A 21,496-nucleotide genomic window follows, 5' to 3' on the forward strand; every position below is an offset into this window, starting at 1 on the left:
GCTGCCACTACCATTATTGCTAATACTGCTATTGCTGATACTGCTAACACTGCTACTAGTGCTAATACTGCTACTGCCACTACTATTACTGCTATTGCTGATAATTAGGGTGACCATATTTTCATTTGGGTAAACATGTGTAAAAAACATCCTAAATATGTTAATGTTACAAATGAACAACATCTGTTGCTTTTTAAATAGGCAGTCACTTTTTTACAGTAACTTAATTTTTATGTGAAATAAATTTTTTGCTGTGTTCTTAAATGTTATTATAAGAGCAGCAGTTAGCCAGAACTGTTAATTTATGTTTTTTTTAGGGTTTTTGTTTGTTTTATTATTTTTTTTTTTTTACGTTTTCTTTATTTTTAAAGCTATCATAGACCAATTGTTCAATGGTTCAATAGATATTTAGCTTTTTACAAAGAGGCAGACACTGTGGAGGAGGTGAGTGACAGGCTATGTGGTGAATGAGGTGAGAGACTGACTGAGACTGTGTGAGTTAAATTCAATAATTTTTTCGTGTCACACTGAAGACAGTTATATTTACATCCTGATCTGTAAATACAGGGCGGGGTCAGTCAGCGGTGGCTGTGGGCACGGTGATGGTGGAGCAGTGTGTAAGCTCTGACTGAGAGTCGCAAAAAGTCTCCAATAACACCACAAAAACTCGATTTGTCGGTAGTCAAATTTTTTTACCAAAAAAGTTGCTAAAGGGGCTGAAAATTGGCTAAATATAGCGGCAAAGTCGCTAAGTTGGCAGCACTGACTGACAGTCACACTGTCTACATTCTGATTAAGAACAGGGCTGCTCTCACTGATGCGACTCAGGGATTATGTCACACGCAGCACCGTGCGCAGTGCTCTAGTGCCTGTGAATTTAATGGTCCAATGAAGGTAATTTAAAAACAAGGACATTTCCTCACTTTTTGAAAAAAACCCAGGATGCCTGGGACAGGACGGGAAATACGGACATGTCCCGGGAAATACGGACGTTTGGTCACCCTACTGATACTGCTAACACTGCCACTAGTGCTAATACTGCTACTGCCACTACCCTTACTCCTAATACTGCTATTGCTGATACTGCTAACACTGCTACTAGTGCTAATACTCATCATACTGCTACTGCCACTGCTATTACTACTAATACTGCTATTGTTGATACTGCTAACACTGCTACTAGTGTTAATACTGCTACTGCCACTACCATTACTGCTAATAATGCTATTGCTAATACTGCTACTACTGCTGCTAACAATGCTTCTGCCTCTATTACTACCATTGTACTGACAATGTTCCTATTTCTATTATTATTACTACTATAACTACAGTTACTACAGCAGCAGCTACAACTATCTTTTAGTACTAAAGCCAACACAACTGATTCTGTTACTACTACTACTACTGCTACTACTATTTCTATTGCTGCTGCTGCAACTATAGTTTCTACAAAATCTACTTTAACTGCTGGTTTAATACAGCTACTACTGCTGGGAATATGATCACAACTACTGCTTGTGCTACTAATACTACTATTTCAACTACCTCTGCTACTACTACTATCATTATCATTACTGCTACTACTATTAGTACTACTACTACTACAGCAACTACTAGTTCTGCTACTCTTACAAGCTCTACTACCACTTAAAGTACTACTACTAGTATTATTAAATTTGTCATGTTCACATGTATTTTTCTTCTCTTTCTACGGTGAATAAGCATTGCCAAACCCTGAGGGTTGTAAAATATTCTTAATACACTTTAATTTAAGCCAACAATTAAAGTCAGCGTGCCCTTCTAGTCTGCTTTCTACTTCAGTTCAGAGTAGACTGTATCATCCCCCACACTGCTCTGACCTAAGAGTGAATAAAGACATTGAATCAGCACCAACCAGCACACTGAAACCAACACATTTCATTTATTAAATCAGTCATAGCTGTCTTGCTTAAGTTATAAACATATTTATATAATAGATTTTTATTCTTACCTCCCTGCAGATTGTGTTTCTGTTTCTTGGGCTTCTTCTTTGGTTTCAGATTAATATCAGCGTAAGTCACATCACTGGGTTCAGCTTTAGCATCTGTGAAAAAAAATAAATTAGATTTTGGAGCATTGCTGTGAGGATTTGATTGCATTCAGTGACGAGACCATTAGTGAGGTCAGGATGTTGGATGATTACTACCAAACCTAATCCCCAACTCCCCAATTCTCTAAATTAAATATTTGAGGTGTTATAATGCACTGTGCTCACAATTCGATTTAAATCACCATTGTGGATTCACAATTTGATGTTCTCATGGTATTTGGAACAAACTTTAATTGATAAAAAATTAGGAGATGTTTCTGCGGTGTATAAACAATGCAAATGCACCTGTATAAATATTTGTACAAAGTTCTATTCATTATTTTATGAACAGTGTTTTCACTCTCTGGGTTTGGCTTTGGCTTTCTCGGGTCGAGAGATACGACGACAGATATGTGGGCGGGTAGCTCCATAACAGAACTACAATGAAACACACTGGGTCACTGCTTAAAATCCATTTATGGGGGCTGCAGCAAAAAGTGATGGACAGTTAACTGCCTGCCTGCTAACTGGTTTATGGCCACTGGTTCTCATCGGGATGCATTTTCATGATGCTTTGTTACACCCCTCAAAAAATGTATTCAATTCAAAGCAGTGCTTATAGAGGTAAATATTCTACTTTCACATAATTAAACAGACACCAGTTTAATTTGACCCAGAAATATTATTACAGTTCCCTACAATTAACACAATAACAGGGTGATTAAACATTTTAATTTGAGCTGACCCCTACCTTTCTGTTTCTTTTTCTTCTTCATTGGTGTCAGATCAATAGCAGCATGAGTCACATCACTGGGATGAGCATCATCTACAAAAAAAAAAAAAAAAAAAAGATTTTTGACTCATTACTTTTTATTCCCCTGTTATATTTCTTACAAATGTCTCTAAATACACTTTTTTGATCTTCTTCCAATGGAAAAAAAATAAACATCAACCATGTTTCTATTTGGAGAACATGTTACAATAATAAATGTTACATTGTGCTTCAATTAGGCTTAGGTTTCTCAGTCATAAAGGCACCCTAAATGGTATATGGTTATATGGTGGGCCTCAAATGAAGATTAATGTCCATTAGATGTCCATTAACAAAAATATATATATATATATAAAAAACAAATGTCTTCTTAACTATCCAGACCTCAGACATTACTATATAACATCAGTGTTGACACACTTTTTGAATTAATCAAAATTCCTTAAAACGATTTTTACATTACCTTGCGTTAACAGTTAAGAGGGTTTTTGATTTTATCTGTAAAACTGCTACTTATTCATTTACATTTTTTATTTTAAGAGCATTCTAAGAACACATTACATGACCCCAGAACAGTGTCATCATAAAAAAGAAATAAAGAAAAGAACAAATGATTGTTTGTGTTTGTTGGTGCCACACAGTAGGAAATGACTGGTGGTACAAGCCTTAGGTAATGCTCACCTTTGCAGTCAAGTGTTTTCATACTGATCTCGGAGTAAGTCACTTCATTTGGTCTTGGCTCAGCATCATCTACAGATACAGTTTAGAATTATACTGATAGAAATAACATAGAAACTAGATTGTGGAGAGTCAGTTAGCCCTGTATTGAAAGATACAATCTATCAATTCTGAAAGTTTACGTCAGTCCTGACACTGTCGCTCTGCCTGTCCCGGACTCTAAGATTTACTTTAAAGACTCCATTTCCCAAAATGCACCTGTGCACCTGTTTTTGGATCACCTTTGTTTGACCTCCTTCATGAATCACTTTGGTTTGTTGTTTGGTTACACTGCCATTTTGCTTCTTGCTCTGTCTGCCCTTGACTACTTATATCTGCCAAAGTCTTGAATTTAGTAAACCATTTTTATTGTATCCGTGCTTGTCTGTTCCATGTTTGGCTCCTGTCACTGTTCATTTCACACCAAGGTATTTTTATTACCTTGGCAAATCTAATCTAATGGTTTAAAACATTAAATCCATTGCCTGATATAAACAATGTACATGACAGATGGGTGGTCTGTCTTCTCCCCCTGCTATCTTAATATTCCTGGATGGATTTTTTAGTTAAAAACTTAAAATCATATAGTAACTGACTGCAGAACATTTTTAAGTTAAATTAATCAATTTTATATAATACTGTATTTCAGTTTTGAGCACAATAATACTATTTAAGCTATAAAATTTTAGCATCCAAAAAAACAAAACGTAATTTCATAGTCTATGAGTGGCCCTACGGTCTAACTGCCTGCCCATAGTGGGAGGAGTATAAGCTCAGCATTTCATTGTCAGAAGCCTCTCAGTCTGTGTATGTCATGAAATAAGGGATGTTTTAACCTGTAGATGGGAATAATTAATTTAACATCAAAACAAAAAAAATCTTTGAATAAATTGTAATTAGTTACTTTATCTCTAAGCTTTTCTGACCATCATTTGTAAAAACAATGTGTAAGATGGCGCTGCGTGTGCGTAGATGCAGTTCTTACTTTTCCGATTCCGTTTCCTTTTAGGGTGCAAAACAGCTGCGTACGTTATATCACTGGATTGAGCTGAGGAGTCATCTACCACAGAAAGAGTTACTCTATTACGTTTTAGAATGACATAGAACAATTCGCTCTTTGAATCGAAAACTTAGGTTACTAATGTATGTTCCTGTGATTACATCAATGTGATTATATTCTCATTAACAGTAATGTAACTTTACATATGTTTTTGTACTGAACGTTTAATATCAAATTACACTAGTCAGTCTAGGGACTACATGCTGGTGGATGGGTGGGTGGGTTTGCAAATAATGAAAACTGACCAGCCTGCAGAGGTGTAGGTGCTGGATTCTGACTCGTGTTCTGCTGCTTTCCTGTTGAAAGAGATAAAGATCCAATACCTCAACAGAAAATCAGTGGCAAAAGTTTCTAATAAAAACCAAATGCAACTCTGTACACTCTGTAAACAAACTAGAATTAATAGACCAGTAGAAATTACATGGATTACATGGAAATGTCCTACATCCCACTAGCTTTCATTCAAAGTTTAGAAATCCTTTAGGAAAATCCTTTTCCTGTAATGTCACCATTTTGTAGATACTTATTTTTCAATGTACAGTGACGACATAGACCTCTGGTAAAAAATAAGAGACCACTTAAATATGATTTTACCAAATCGAAAACCTCTGGAATATAATCAATAAGAAGATGGATGATCACAAGCCGTCAAACCATGCTGAACTGCTTGAATTTTTGCACCAGGAGTGGCATAAAGTTAATTTAAAGTTAAATCTTAAAGCAGTGTGTAAGACTGGTGGAGGAGAACATGCCAAGATACATGAAAACTGTGAATTAAATTATTCCACCAAATATTAATTTCTGATTTATGTAATTTCAGCTATTTCTTATTTTCTGCAAATAAATGCTCTAAATGACTACATTTTTATTTGTAATTTGGGAGAAATCTCTGCAGTTTATAGTATAAAACCACAATGTTCATTTTGCTCAACATATATCTATAAATAGCAAAATAAGAGAAACTGATTTAGAAACTGAAGTGGTCTCTTCCCTCCTTCCAAAAAGTATATGTTGGAAACTTTTTATTTTATTTTTTTTTTCACCTTGATTTGGAGATTCATTAATTCCTTTTCAAAATTAAAAACTTTACATTTATTGTCTTCAGTAGAAATCATAGACTTCACAGCTTCCATACATTAATCATACAAAAATATTTTCTAACCTTTCTTAATCTTGTAGTAACAAATCAGGCCCAGTATTATGAGGAATAATAGGGATAGACCCAGAGATGGCCCCAATGCCACACTTGCACCAATATAACGACCTAAAGACATAATGGGACATGAATTACATTAAAATAATTTACAACTTAAATTAAGTTTTGCTTTAATGATTAAACAATATGAAACAGTTTCTCACCTCTGACTGAGATCCAGCTCTGTGGAGACTCTCCTTTCTCTGGGATTTTACAGTGGTAGAGACCTTCATCTGACTTTGAGACAGTAGGGATGATCATCTCTCCTGTAGTCTGGTTCTGGAGTAATAATCCATCTTTATAGAAATCAGCTGTGAGATCTGAGGACTTTGGATCACGATATAAACAGCGTAGAGTCAGATGATCTCCCTCAGTTACAGGATGAACAGGATTCTCCAGAATTACAGAACCATCTGTATAAAATAGAAAGGGTGGATAGTACAGTGTTTATTATAACACAGACATTTTAAACAGTCATAAATAGGAGACACTCCTCTCTGAGGAATTTAAGGAATTATATCTTTGTTCCACTGTTACTAAACTCCTGTTAGTGAGTATATGAATATAATATAATGTAGTAAGAGCAGTGCAGACTCACTGTGCACTGTGATGTTAACAGGATTGCTGCTCCCTCCAGATTCAGACTCACACCAGTACACTCCAGTGTGGGATGTGGAGAGGGAGCTGATGTTGCATGTAGATCCTGTAACTGATCCCCAGCCTGATGAACAATCTGACACCTTACTCTCACTGTGTGAGTATCGTCTCACTCTCCATCCAGTAGAGTTACTCTTTTCCTCACAGATCAGTGAGAGAGTGTCAGTAGTAAAGTGTTGAGATCTGCTGGGACTGACGATCAGAGTTACTGGAAGAGATGAATCTGAAACATGCAGCAGATACATTCATGGTTCTTTAGCATGCTGTCTAAAATATACTTTACATTCATTACAACACCATAATAGACATAGTGCCCTATCATGCACAGAGTGCATCACAATATGCTTTGCTATCTTACACCCTGTCAACAGCCGCCATGTTAAAATAACATCAGAAATTAGGAATTAATCTAAACTGATGGGAGTGGTGGTCTGGAAGTGAGTTCTGTTCAGGTTCATTTCGAGTTTGTTGCTGTTTTGTTGGCGGAAAACACAGGAGCTCTACTGACTGAAATGAACCTAGACAACAGTCAATCATCAGAGTCCATCAGTGCCCAGCGCACTTAGTGCATACACCCCTGCTCCATAAACACACACAAGGATACGCTGCAGAGCGTAACCCCAACTTTAAACCCAACAACATACAAAATAAAGAAGTAAAATACATTTCTGTTCCTTTAAATGAGCTGCTGCTGTACCTTCAGGTCAATATTCTCTGCTGAGACACACAAAGTGCTGCGCTGTTAAGATACAAACGTGCCAAAGTCAGAGCGGACCTGCCTCTTAAAAGGACTGGCAACTAGCACACTGATTAAGAGAATTAGTACACGCCTTTTGTTGTGCCCTCACGATACCAAAGACACACGGAGAAGCCCTTAATCCAATTGTGCAATGCCTAATTGGTGCGCTACAGCTCGCTAAAATAAGGACCAAAATCTTCATTATGAAGATGAAGCCTTTAAATAGGGAAAAATAACTGGGTCAGCTTGTATTCAGCCTAATCCGATCCTCCTAAAAGAATCTAAATTCAAAGACAGGCAGCATTCTCTCACATCACTGTACTGTTCGTAATGCTGATTCTGTCCGCAAGTGCTTTGTATCCTCTAATCCAGATTCAGATCAGTATCAGACAGTCTCTTACTCACCAGTAACATTTACCCAGAGTGCATCACTGTAGTGAGTGTAGTAGACTGGATCTCCTCTCCCAGCTCTGCACCAGTACTGACCTCCATCAGAGACACTAACTGGTCTGATGGTGTAGGAGTGTGTATCAGTGGTGGTCTCACTCTCAGGGGTCTGTGTGTGTTTGAACCAGTAGAACCTCCATCCAGCAGACTGGTCCAGACTACAGTACAGAGTCACTGGGTTTCCTATCAGTGCAGCTCCGTTAAGACTTGATGTGAGTTCAGGTTTAGGTGTTTCTGCAGTTGAAGAACAGATGAAGACTCAGATTATTTCTTACTTTTACACCAGAACTGATTCTACCTCTACAACATGCAGTTCAAATATCACACAGGTAATACTGTATTTACATCTTAATATTCTTAATATTCAAAGTCATTTGAAGCATTTCTACTGGTCCATTCATCATAACATTCTAAAAAATATGACATTCCCTGTGGGATCTCGTACTTCACGCGCCCCCATAACACACACTCTACATGACTGAAGTTTGTGGCCAAGAAAGGAGCAACTAGCTCCGTGATCTGGAGTCGGTTCGGTTTTGTGGCGTCAGCCATAAATCAAACAAGTCCTCCCTCTAAGCTGTGTTTAAAACCAATTGTTTCTAAAGGAAGCAGCATGACAAATTTCAACACCTTAAATAGAAGCGTGCAGCGGAGTGGGAGAAGTGCTGAAAGCAGCAGCAGCACTAGCTCACCATTTAAAGTAAAACAAGCAACTGTCCCTGACACATCTTCCAACTGTGTACCAGGTTCTGTATGCACCACAGTTTATGATTTTGTGCATATTTAGGGGAAAAGAACAACTCACTTTATATAACACTGACACGTATTCAAAAGCATTCTTTTGCAAGTCAAGCCCAATGGGGAAAGGTCTTTACTTAGTAGCATATTCAAATGTACTTGTTTTCTCTTAGTCACTTTTATCAAAAAGGGCATAATTTTATTTGTTTATATTTGTTTTTAGGGGTCATGTTTATTTAATTATTTTTTTTAGTTTGAGGGTGAATTGTGTCAGTAAGTAAACTGCGTTGGAGAAAGCTTTCTAAAAGTTACTGGGTGTTCTCACTGTTTGCAATTTTTTGCTTGTTTCTGGTTGCACTTTAACCACAGAGGGAAAATTTAAGTAAAAACTAAATAATTAAAAACTAGTTTTTCACCCAATTCTTTGTCATCTGTAGTTTTAGTATAGGGAAAAATGATTAAAAACGATTGGCCATATCGCCCAGCTCTATAAACCACTAAACATTTATATTTACAGTTTTTTACAACTGTTTACACACATTTTCAAAGCTCTGTGTCTATTTTTCTAAACTCTACACACAAAACCCACAATTGCTCACGCAAATTGCTAAATGTCCCAAATCTCTAGCAAAATGACACACAACATTCAAAATGTCATCAACACATCTCAAAAGCAAGCACTGACCTCACACTGCCAACACCTTTGTCATAATATGACATTTTGGATTCATCATGTACACACTGTTGATCAAAACCTAAAGCTCTTCTTTCATTCATGGGATTCTATGTTTATTTCCATACAAAAGTGCAGAGAGAAGGTGAAATACTCTCTTCGTTGTCATTCATGGTTCAAAACAGACATCTTGACATGTGACCTATTTATAGGCCTATACTTAGCCAATGATTTGTTGGTGTTCAATAAAGTAATGAGTGCTTACACATGTGAGGGGTGGGAATGAAGCACTGGTGATTTAGTGTGGCATTTTGATGTGTGTTTGGAAATTGAAAACTGAGTCAGACACTGAGATTTAGTGTATAGTTTTGTAGATTTGGTGTGGGGTTATGGTGTTTGAAGGGCATGTTTAGAAAATTGTGTGACAAGCAAAGATTTAGTGTGTAAACAGTTGAAAAAAACTGTAATAGTCATGTTCAGAAACTCTGGGTGAAGCTGTAAAAACAGTAAATATTTAATATAGAATATTAACATACAAATATCTCTGATTTACTTAAATTCTATATACAGTCATATGAAAAAGTTTGGGCACCCCTATTAATCTTAGTTTTTCCACATTGTAAACACACAAAATGTGGAACTATGCACACAAATCCAAAAACATGAAGCTCATGTGTTAACATTGTGACTCCAAACTGCTAAACTCTAAACACAATTCCACATGTTTTCACTCAAATATCATTCTAAATCACAGCTTTACAAATCGCTAAACACAAATTGCATCATTTAGAAAACCTTGGTCACCTAACAATCACTGCCCCTCAAATACAAAACCCTAATTACCAAGAAGTCTCATACAAGTTGCACCTATGTAAACTTAATTAGAAAAACGTTTCTATCATTTGTCAGGGTATAAAAGAGGCCTCAAGTAACTTATATGGGTGTTAGGCAAGATTATGGAGCAACAGGAAGAGTCAGAGTAAGAGGACGAGGAAGAGCAATCTTTCAAGAAGGAACATCATTGGCAACTCTTCAGAGGAGATTCAAATAGGAGAACAACTTGCAATTGGCCACCTTAAATACCTTTTCTCATGATTGGATACACCTGGCTAAGAAGTTCAAAGCTCAATGAGGTTAACAAACTAATTTTGTGATTCAGTAAGTCAGTAAAAAGTAGTTAGGATTATTCAAATCAATAAAATGATAAGGGTGCCCATACTTTTGCACAGGTCAAATTTTGGTTTAATGCATATTGCACATTTTCTGTTAGTACAATAAACCTCATTTTAATCCTGAAACATTACTGTGTCCATCAGTTATTAGATATATCAAACTGAAATGGCTGTTGTAAACACCCAAATATTTAGAACTAATGATTATGATTAATAGGGGTGTCCAAACTTTTTCATATGACTGTATAAACAACATTTGAAAGTAATTTATTTGTGTTTCCTTCTAAAACTCTAAAAACGTGAACACAGTGCTGTCTGGATCTACAGTCAGTGAAGCAGAGGGCAAATCTGTGAGAACAGTAAATATTTTATAATATTAACATACTAATATCTCCGCAGTGCTCAAACTAAACTACATAAACCTCTATACAGTTTCATAATTATAGTAATGAAAGTAAACTTGAACCTCACTGTATTTCTTTCTAAAAACACTCTGGGTAAATTTATAGAACAAAGGGAACAGCAGTGCTTATTTAGAGTTAATTATATCAATAAAAACATAAACCCTGATCTGTAGAGATGAAATGGTGAGGTTAATGAGGACTGTAGAGATGATCACACTCACCTGATACAGTCAGTCTAACAGCAGTACTGGTGTGTGAGTAGCGTGAAGTTCCTATCACTGTTCCTCTGCAGGTGTATTCACCACTGTGAGAGTCTGAAACAGAGCTGATTATATACTCCTGTGTTGAGCTGAATGGAGAATCTGGGTTTCCTTTATACCAGCTGTACGTCCACTCAAAGCCTCCTCCTCCCTGTAAATCACATCTGAGAGTGACGCTCTCTCCTCTAAACACCTGATTATCAGGCTTTATGGTCAACACAGCTGTTGGTCTGTCTGTGTAAAAAATAAATATATTTAGAAAAAATAATTCTGATTGTTTCTTTCACATTTAAATACCATTTAAATTATATTTATCACACAGCACATATAACACAATTTCACACATACTGACACAATAAATACTTCATATAAAACATCATTTTATATGTTTTACAACATCAGTGTCATAAAAAATCTTCAAAATGGCAACTTTATACACAGAATAAAATCTTATCTTTCATTGGTGGTTAATGTAAAGAGATGTAATTTAAAGTCATTTTGGAGCATTTCTGATGGTCTGCTCATCATAAAAGCCAAATTAAAGAACAATGTCTTCAAATTACGTCATATTTTTAATTCTGACATAAAACCCTCTACACTGGAGATTTACTCTCAGATTAAATAAACTCTGAGTAAATCCATCATGTGTGTAGAAATGTTGTACATAGTTATTCCTGAAACATTTTCTGCTGAGTGCACTTATTCCTACACAGTTAAACACTTACATAGATATTACTTCATAAGTACAGTGTGTTATAAAAATGTAATTACAAAATATAATATAAACTCTTATCACAATACAGTTACTCACTTCATAACAATGTGTTTCTCACACCTCTTTAATAAAACAATATTAATAAGCTGCAGTGGTAAAGATACAATTTTAATTTTGTCAAAACATAACCCACAGCTGCCTAAGGCTCTCGCACATTAGCCTGGGTACACAACATGCCAAACAGGAGCGTAGTCTGGGTATGTAAAGAGTCAATTATAGTATTTTTTTTTTTACATATTTTTTTAAAGTAACCTGTTTAATATGTGTTGATTTAACCCAGATATTTTATCACATGGTTTCTGTGATACTAATCATACATAACACACTTTCCTCTCACCAAATTATAATATCAGTAAACTTACCTCTCACTGTAAGAGTAACTTTATTACTGTTCTGTGATGATGTGGGTCTGTTATCTCTCCCTCCTCTACACCAGAACTGAATCTGATCTGCTGCTGAACTGCTGGTGAAGGTGTGTTTCTTATCTGTAGATGTTGTAATATAAGTGAAGCCTTCATACCAGTGATATCTCCATCCACCATGACCAGTAATCTCACATTTCAGAGTGACTGACTCTCCAGTGAACACAGTACTCCATCTGGGCTCTACAGTCATTGAAGCTGTAGGTAAATCTGTAAGAACAGTAAATATTTCATAGAGAACATTAACATACTAACATCTCTGCAATGCTAAAACTCTACATGAACCTCTATACATTTTCATAATTATAGTAATGAAAGTAAACTTAAAACTCATTGTGTTTCTTTTTAAAACACTGGGTAAATCTACAGAACAAAGGGAACATCAGTGCTTATTTAGAGTTAATTTTATCAATAAAAACATAAAGCCTGATCTGTTCTTCTCTGTAGAGATGAAATGGTGAGGTTAATGAGGACTGTAGAGATGATCACACTCACCTGATACAGTCAGTCTAACAGCAGTACTGGTGTGTGAGTAGCGTGAAGTTCCTATCACTGTTCCTCTGCAGGTGTATTCACCATGGTGAGAGTCTGAAACAGGACTGATTATATAATCCTGTGTTGAGCTGAATGGAGAATCTGGGTTTCCTTTATACCAGCTGTACGTCCACTCAAAGCCTCCTCCTCCCTGTAAATCACATCTGAGAGTGACGCTCTCTCCTCTAAACACCTGATTAGCAGGATTTATGGTCACCCCAGCTGTTGGTCTCTCTGTGTAAAAAGATAAATATATTTAGAAGAAATCATTCTGATTACATTTCTTTCACATTAAAATATCACTTGAATTATATTCATCACACAACACATATAACACAATTTCACACATACTGACACAATAAATACTTCATATAAAACAGATCATTTTATATGTTTTATAACATCAGTGTCATAATAAAATCTCCAAAACTATGCAACTTGTTACATAGAAAAAAAATCTTATCTTTCATTGGTGATTAATGTAAAGAGATTTAATTTAAAGTCGTTTTGGATAATTTCTGATCATCTTCTCATAATAACCGCCAAATTAAAGAACAATGTCTTCAAATTATGTCATATTATTTTGAATTCTGACATAATACCCACTACACTGGAGATTTATGCTCCTACAGTGTTTGTCTGAGATCACTGTTTTCAGGTGTTCTGTGGGTGTTGATTTATTATTGTTGTTTTTATTGATTTACTCTCAGATTAAATAAACTCTGAGTAAATTCATCATGGGTGTAGAAATGTTGAAACATTAACTGTGTAGGAATAACTGTACTCAGCTGAAAAACACTTACATAGATATGAATTCATAAACAGAAGAAAATGTAGAAAATTGATTATAAACCATTAAACCAACATTTATATTTAACAGTCATATTCAGAAACTGGGTAAAGCTGTGAAACTACATTTTAAAGTAATTTAATTGTGTTTCTTTCTAAAACACTGAAAGCTTATTTGATGAGGAATCACTAAGATCTGTAACATATTGACAATGTCAGTTTAAATATAGCTGTAGGTAAATCTGTATGAAAAGAGGAGAGAATAGAGAGACACTCATAGTCAGTGTTGGGTAGTGTGGTATAAAGTACAGTGCGTTATAGTGATTTAATTACAAATTTTAATATGAACTCTTATAATCAATACAGTTACTGACTTTATAACCATGTGTTTCTCACACGTCTCTAATAAAACAATAATAATAGGCTGCAGTGGTAAAAATCTAATTTAATTTTGTCAAAACTTAACACACAGATGCCTAAGCTATAACACTACATGCCAAACAGGAGCATTGTCTAACTAAGTAAAGAGTTAATTATAGTATTTTTTTTTTTTTTTTTTACAGATTTTTTAAAGTAACCTGTTTAATGTGTGTTGATTTAACCCGGATATTTTATCACATGGTTTCTGTGATACTAATCATACATAACACACTTTCCTCTCTCCCAATTATAAAATCAGTAAACTTACCTCTCACTGTGAGAGTAACTGTATTACTGTTCTGTGATGATGTGGGTCTGTTATCTCTCTCTCCTCTACACCAGAACTGAATCTGATCTGCTGCTGAACTGATGGTGAAGGTGTGTTTCTTATATGTAAATGTTGTAATCCGACTGCTGCCTGTATACCACTGATATCTCCATCCATCATAACCAGTAATCTCACACTTCAGAGTGACTGACTCTCCAGTGAACACAGTACTGTCTGGATCTACAGACAGTGTAGCTCTGGGTAAATCTGTGAGAACAGTAAATATTTCATAGGGAACATTAACATACTGACATCTCTGCAGTGCTAAAACTCTACATTAACTTCTATACTTGAATCTCATTGTTTCTTTCTAAAACATTCTGTGTCTCCAGAACAAAGGAATAGCAGTGCTTATTTTGAGGCAATTAAAAAAATAAAAACAAACTCTGATCTATTTTGCTCTGTAAAGATGTGATAGTGAGATTAATGAAGATTATAGAGATGATCACACTCACCTGATACAGTCAGTCTAACAGCAGCACTGGTTTGTGAGTGGCGTTGGGTTTCTCTCACTGTTCCTCTGCAGGTGTAATCACCACTGTAAGAGTCTGAAACAGAGCTGATTATATAATCCTGTGTTGAGCTGGATGGAGAAACTGGGTTTCCTTTCTTATACCAGCTGTACGTCCACTCAAACCCTCCTCCTCCTCCCTGTAAATCACATCTGAGAGTGACGCTCTCTCCACTGAACACCTGATTAGCAGGATTTATGGTCACCTCAGGTTTTGGTGTCTCTGTGTAAATAAAATAAATATAATAACTATTTAAATAATATTCATCACAAAGCACACATAACACAATTTCACACTTACCGAAACAATAAACACTAAATTAAAAAATATATATTTTTTTACCACTAAACCAACATTTTCATTTTATATTCATATTCATAAGCTGTGAAAAAAGTAAATATTTCACATTAACATACCAATATGTCTGACGTGCTCAAATTCTATATATAAACATCCATATATTTGACAGTAATTTAACTGTGTTTCTTTCTAAAACACTGAACACTTCATGGATGAGGAATTACTAAGATCTGTAACATACTGACAAAGTCAGATTAAATATAGATGATATTACTGTTACCAGTATAAAATGTATTAAAATCATGTAAATGAGCTCACCTTTTACAGTGAGTGGAACAGAGTTACTGTACTGTGATGATGGACGGTTACTTCGTTCTCCTCTACACCGGTACTGATCTCCATTAATCACAGCATCTTCTCTGATAGTGAGAGTGTTGCTGTTTACAGTGTAAAAACCAGACTGATACACTGCAGACCATCTACCCCCATTATTCTTCTTATACCACTGATAACTCCTTCCATCATTACCAGTAATCTCACACTTCAGAGTGACTGACTCTCCAGTGAACACAGTACTGTCTGGATCTACAGTCAGTGTAGGTGTGGGTAAATCTACAAAACAAAGACAACAGAAGAGCTTATTAGAGTCAATTATATTAATAAAAACACAAACTAAACATCGGTAGTGATACTGGAGTTAAACTATTAATTATGTGCTCCATTTAACACCTGTGATTGTTGTCTGATGTATGATATAATATTATGTATCATATGTAGACTAAGAGAAAAATGTAAATAAAGTATCAATAACTGTAATAAATATAAATCAGGGAAAATCAGTAAATTTGAAAAATGAAATATCTGAATAATTTACCATCAGTTTGTCCATGGAGGAAACGTGCAGTCAGCACTGAAGAAAAAAACAGAGGAAATTATTATAAATTTTAAATATTAGAATTAATGAGTCTAAAAGTGTCTCCACTACTGACAAAATCACTCCTGATCTCTACACACTCTCTCCTGATCTCTACACACACTCTCCTGATCTCTACACACACTCTCCTGATCTCTACACACTCTCTCTCCTGATCTCTACACACACTCTCCTGATCTCTACACACACTCTCCTGATCTCTACACACACTCTCCTGATCTCTACACACTCTCTCCTGATCTCTACACACTCTCTCCTGATCTCTACACACACTCTCCTGATCTCTACACACACTCTCCTGATCTCTACACACACTCTCCTGATCTCTACACACTCTCTCCTGATCTCTACACACGCTCTCCTGATCTCTACACACTCTCCTGATCTCTACACACTCTCCTGAACTCTACACACACTATCCTGATCTCTACACACTCTCTCCTGATCTCTACACACTCTCCTGATCTCTACACACACTCTCCTGATCTCTACACACACTCTCCTGATCTCTACACACTCTCTCCTGATCTCTACACACACTCTCCTGATCTCTACACACACTCTCCTGATCTTTACACACACTCTCCTGATCTCTACACACACTCTCCTGATCTCTACACCCACTCTCCTGATCTCTACACACACTCCCCTGATCTCTACACCCACACACTCCTGATCTCTACACACTCACTCCTGATCTCTACACACTCTCTCCTGATCTTTACACACTCTCTCCTGATCACTACACACACACTCTCCTGATCTCTACACACTCTCTCCTGATCTCTACACACACACTCTCCTGATCTCTACACACACTCTCTCCTGATCTCTACACACACTCTCCTGATCTCTACACACTCTCTCCTGATCTCTACACACTCTCTCCTGATCTCTACACACACACTCTCCTGATCTCTACACACACTCTCCTGATCTCTACACACACTCTCCTGATCTCTACACACACACTCTCCTGATCTCTACACACTCTCTTCTGATCTCTATACACTCTCCTGATCTCTACACACACTAACCTCATCTCTACACACACTCTCTTGATCTATCCATGTCCACAGTAATATTATACTTTGTAAAAATATAGTGTCCAATCATTAATTGTCCACTCTGTCAGTTTGAAAAAAACTCCACCCCCTTAAGAAAGCCGTCTTTGACATCAATGACATCATAACCTTTATACTGTCGTATTTTGATTAAAGACGAGAAGAAAAGAGGAAGCTGAACTGCTCGGTCAGGCTGTGAAGGCGTTAGCAGGGCATTTATGAGAACAGCAGTGTTATTTTATTTTCAGTTCTGTTTATTGTTGATATATTTAGTGGAACTCAAGCATTATTTTTAACTGGGAATTTTAAGTGTTTTTTTATTGTTTTAGTTTTTTTATATTAAATATCACATTTCAGATTATCTGAAATTTGTAGTTGAAATATGTAAATCAGGAAACTTTTTAAACTCTTTTTCAACACATGCTTATGTATAAAACTAAGAGTATAAATAATATATATGGATAACAAACCCTTTATAATATAGATGTGGATTAAACTCAACAACCTGGTGTATATAAAATGTTGGCTATAAAATAAAATAATGGAATATAATATTTAATTTATCTATCTTGTGTTAGAATGCTACATTTTTGTGAATTTTGAAGACATTTACAGAAACAAACAAAAGCGCTACAGCAAAATAAACTTAAACACATTTTTTTCCAGTAGTCTGAAGCCATGCATGCAATGTCTCACTTAAATAATTGCCTCTCTGTTCGCATGCTTGTACAAACACACATACAAAGCTTATTTAAACCAAAAGTGTTTTAAAAAAAAAAAGCCTTACACAAATAAATCTGATGTTTGCAGAAGAACCAGAACTGTAATGGAGATGAGTGGTTTTAATCAGACCTCACTTAATGTAAAGGTTTTAACAATCACAGATCTGTTTTATAAACATTATTCTCAATAAAATATCCTAATCATTAAAAACAAGTCCAGATCAAATATTTATTTGATCTGGAAATGGTAATAATTTTTTATTGACCTAATTTGCTTATTGAAAAGCCAGACTCTAAAAGCTGCACCTCCCGTGTAAGTTCATTACTAGTCAAAATGGAGAGTTCAATAAAAACTATTCCTCAGGAAATGAAAAGTGGAAAAACTGCAGAAACTGAAGGAACATCAGTAGACATAACCTGCTCCCCCACACACAAACAAACTTAAAAGCACCACACAAACCAAATTCTGAAGCAGGAAAGTAAAAAGTGAACATATACTGATAGTTTTATACTTTATATTACTAGTTTAAACTGCCCTAAATACACCCATACACTATTAAAGATATTTAATTTTCTATTTCACCTTTAAAATTAAAATAATTTACATCTGGGTGCTAAATTGATTTCTTCAAAGTTTTAGTTCCACCTTAAATGCTGCTGCTATATTCACGCAATCAGTAATGCCTGCTTATACAACATTTTCATTCCACCTTAAAAAGGCAAGCACCATTTAAGGTGACACAAAGCTGCAAGCTGCAGGATAAACAGCTATGTGAGCTTCTTTTTTGTCTGTTCCACCTTAAACGCTGCATATGTCATAGAATTAGTGTTCACCATCTGCTTCCACCTTAAATTGTAAAGGAGTTAAATTTAAGTTCAGTGCTTCAACTAGGTTTCTTACAATTATAGTTATTCCACCTTAAATTCTACATCTTACTGGACATTAAATGTGTTTTATATGCATGAATATATGTGAACTCAGTGAGGAGCAGTGCAGAGACAGTATATAGAAGCGATGGGTGATTATTACACTCCTTATATATCATTTTAAAACAGGGCAATAGTTATCCAGTCTCTTAAGTTTAGTTACATCTGAACTTAAGATAGACAATAATTTATACTAATGAATTTTCACTAGCTGTGCATACTGAGCAATATAGACGCACAGCACATATTTTACTAAATTATTTAATTATTTAATTAGTAAATGATAAAAACCCACAAAAGAAACACTAGTAGTGGAGAGTTAGCTATCTCACAGAGTTCAGGCTGGAGGCTCTGATCAGGATTAGATTAAGCTCAGGGCTCCAGGAAAGGCCGGACCGGCTCTGACAGCAGCACTGATGAAGCTCTACTGTTACTAACACCCAATCAGAGTTCAGAAACACTGCAGTAACATCATACACTTCACACACTGATCAAAACACCAGTAAACAGATACAATCACACAGCAGCTTTCACACTCAGGACAACAGCAGACCATCAACACCAATACCTCACTTTAGAGCACAGTGTAATAATAATAATAATAATAATAATAATAATAATAATAATAATAATAATAATAATAATAATAATAAATAAATAAATAAATAAAAATAATAATAATAACAATAATAATAATAAAGCATCTTCATACAGCAGCACTTTCTCTATATATGAAGATATAAAGAAAAGATTTACTCACAGAGTATTACAGAGAGTGAACTCAACTCCATACTGTCCCACTAATTACTGACTGACTGACTGACAGACTGAGGTACACGCTGTTCTATACACTTATCACTTCCCTTTTCTCAGTCAGAGCATTCATCTGAGAGAGAGAGAGAGAGAGAGAGAGGGGAGGGGCATATATAGAGTGAGAAACATATAAACTTATAATGGACACAGTTTAGTTTTCTTTTAGGTCTCTTTATTTAAGATTGTCCAACAATACTGAACTGTGTTTTTAGATTGGTTCAATTGAATGTTTTGGAGGATAGAAAATGCAAACCATGAACCGCAAACACTTTTCCTCCCTTAAAAGAAACATCTACACACACACACACACACACACAAACACAAACTGCCATGGCCGTACAAAGCAGGCCTACCTTAACACCTCCTGGCCACAACATCCTGATCACAATGAACCCATGTGTCCAACAGCGTAAAAACAAAAAGTGCAGGTGTAAGACGGAATTGCTAAAAGTTTGTTGCAAGATGGACCTGTTTTTTCTTCATTTTCCACACTGTCATTACTTTCTCATACACAGTTAAGTCACAATATTTCATCAGCTCTATCAGCAAATAGGAGCACTTAGTAGCTCTATACAGACTGTAGTCCTTCTGTTTCTCTGTACTCTTTCACCCTGTTCTTTAATGGTCAGGAAACCACAGGGTCACCACAGAGCTGCTATTGGTTGAGTGGTGGATCATTCTCAGCGCTGCAGCGACACTGACATGGTATAAACATACATACAGAGTAACTACACATGCACTAAGCAGTGTGTAATGCATGTGTGATGCAACATGAAAGATACTCAGCAAGGAGTTTTAGAGATTCACACTCATTTTTCACACCCTTTTTCTGTCTGGGACAGGTCTCACGATGTGACGGCCATCAGTGAAGATTTCTTCATTAGGGCAATTGGGCAATACCCCACCAAAGAGAGAGAGAAGGAGAAAAATATTTAACCAGTGTTAAACTATCTATGACTGTTCTGGACAGTCTGTCCTACAAGTCTGTTCTTACCCCCTTCTGAGTTTTTTTACTGCTGATGTATAAGTTTAGTTGATGTGGTTTCTAGTAGGGGTGTCACGATCTCGATATTTTATCGAAATCGAATCGAAAGGAGGTCACGATCTCGAGTATCGAAGTCAAAAAGAGGATCGACGATCCCTCCCGCGCGCGCTACGCAAATAGCGCAGCGCGCTACGCAAATGGCGCGGCACCAACACAGCGCATCCTATTCATTTAAATAGAGATAGCCACTGCATGAGCGCAGTCGGCGGGAGTGTGATCACTGTTTTTATCTGTCCAACGGGGGAGGGGGGACGGGGGAGGGGGGGCGGGGGTTGGGCGCGCAGGTTTTGTATCTGTATCTAACGGAGGGGTGGGTGCGCGCAGGTGAGAGCGTGTGAACTCGCTGAAATGCGTGTGTCAGTGTGACTTGAGAACACTGACTATAGATCACAGTGAGGTGGATTAAAAATCTTAAACTTATAATTGACTACACCTGTTGCTTTCCATTGAATTAAAAAAAACATCTTTCTCTCAGATAAAGTAAACACAAGCGTGTTTCTGACTAAAATAAAAGCTTTTCAGGAGAGATATAAGTTATGTGTAAATATTTATAAGACAATACCCACATCACTTATCTAACCAGCCTGTACTGATTTCTGCCCCCCAATAATGCTTTCAATAACCTCTTGTAACCCCTGGGAGCCAGGGGTTACACTCTAATAGCCTTTAATAGTCTTCAGTAGCCTTTAAAAGACTTACCTGGCGGCCGTGGTGTGTCCACTAAACTCCGTAGTTATAAACATCCTGAGGTTAGCAGCGCGCTAACTGACCTGTTTATAATGTAATCCGAGCAGTGCCTCCGTGTCGGCTGTTCTAACCTGCTGCTGTTAGCTGCTTGGGCTGAAAGATGAACTGTAGTGAGCTGTATTATCCGGTTAGTGGGGTTAAAACCTTTATTTGTTTACAGAAACAGTAAAAACGGACTAGCTGAGCTCTGTAGCCCGTGGCTGGGCTGTACTGAAGTAGTGACTGAGTGAAGAGAGCGGGGCTTGTGCTGCTGCTGCTAGTG

At 36.4% G+C, this 21,496-nt stretch overlaps 1 protein-coding gene across 1 annotated transcript; it reads right to left on the reverse strand.

Moving 5' to 3' along the window:
• Positions 1-536: 536 nt before the first annotated feature.
• LOC111196479 (basement membrane-specific heparan sulfate proteoglycan core protein-like) lies at positions 537-15,899 on the reverse strand (the record flags this gene model as incomplete). Its single annotated transcript, XM_049482785.1, has 13 exons — positions 537-1,859; positions 1,991-2,083; positions 2,820-2,894; positions 3,522-3,590; positions 4,543-4,617; positions 4,863-4,913; positions 5,780-5,881; positions 5,977-6,225; positions 6,411-6,692; positions 7,614-7,889; positions 12,595-12,867; positions 15,301-15,594; positions 15,857-15,899. Coding segments are annotated over 13 exons (1,929 nt in total), but the record flags the coding sequence as incomplete, so codon positions are not given.
• Between the last annotated feature and the right edge of the window lie 5,597 nt (positions 15,900-21,496).

Source organism: Astyanax mexicanus, chromosome 8 (assembly GCF_023375975.1).
Source record: "Astyanax mexicanus isolate ESR-SI-001 chromosome 8, AstMex3_surface, whole genome shotgun sequence".
Taxonomy (NCBI): domain Eukaryota; kingdom Metazoa; phylum Chordata; class Actinopteri; order Characiformes; family Acestrorhamphidae; genus Astyanax; species Astyanax mexicanus.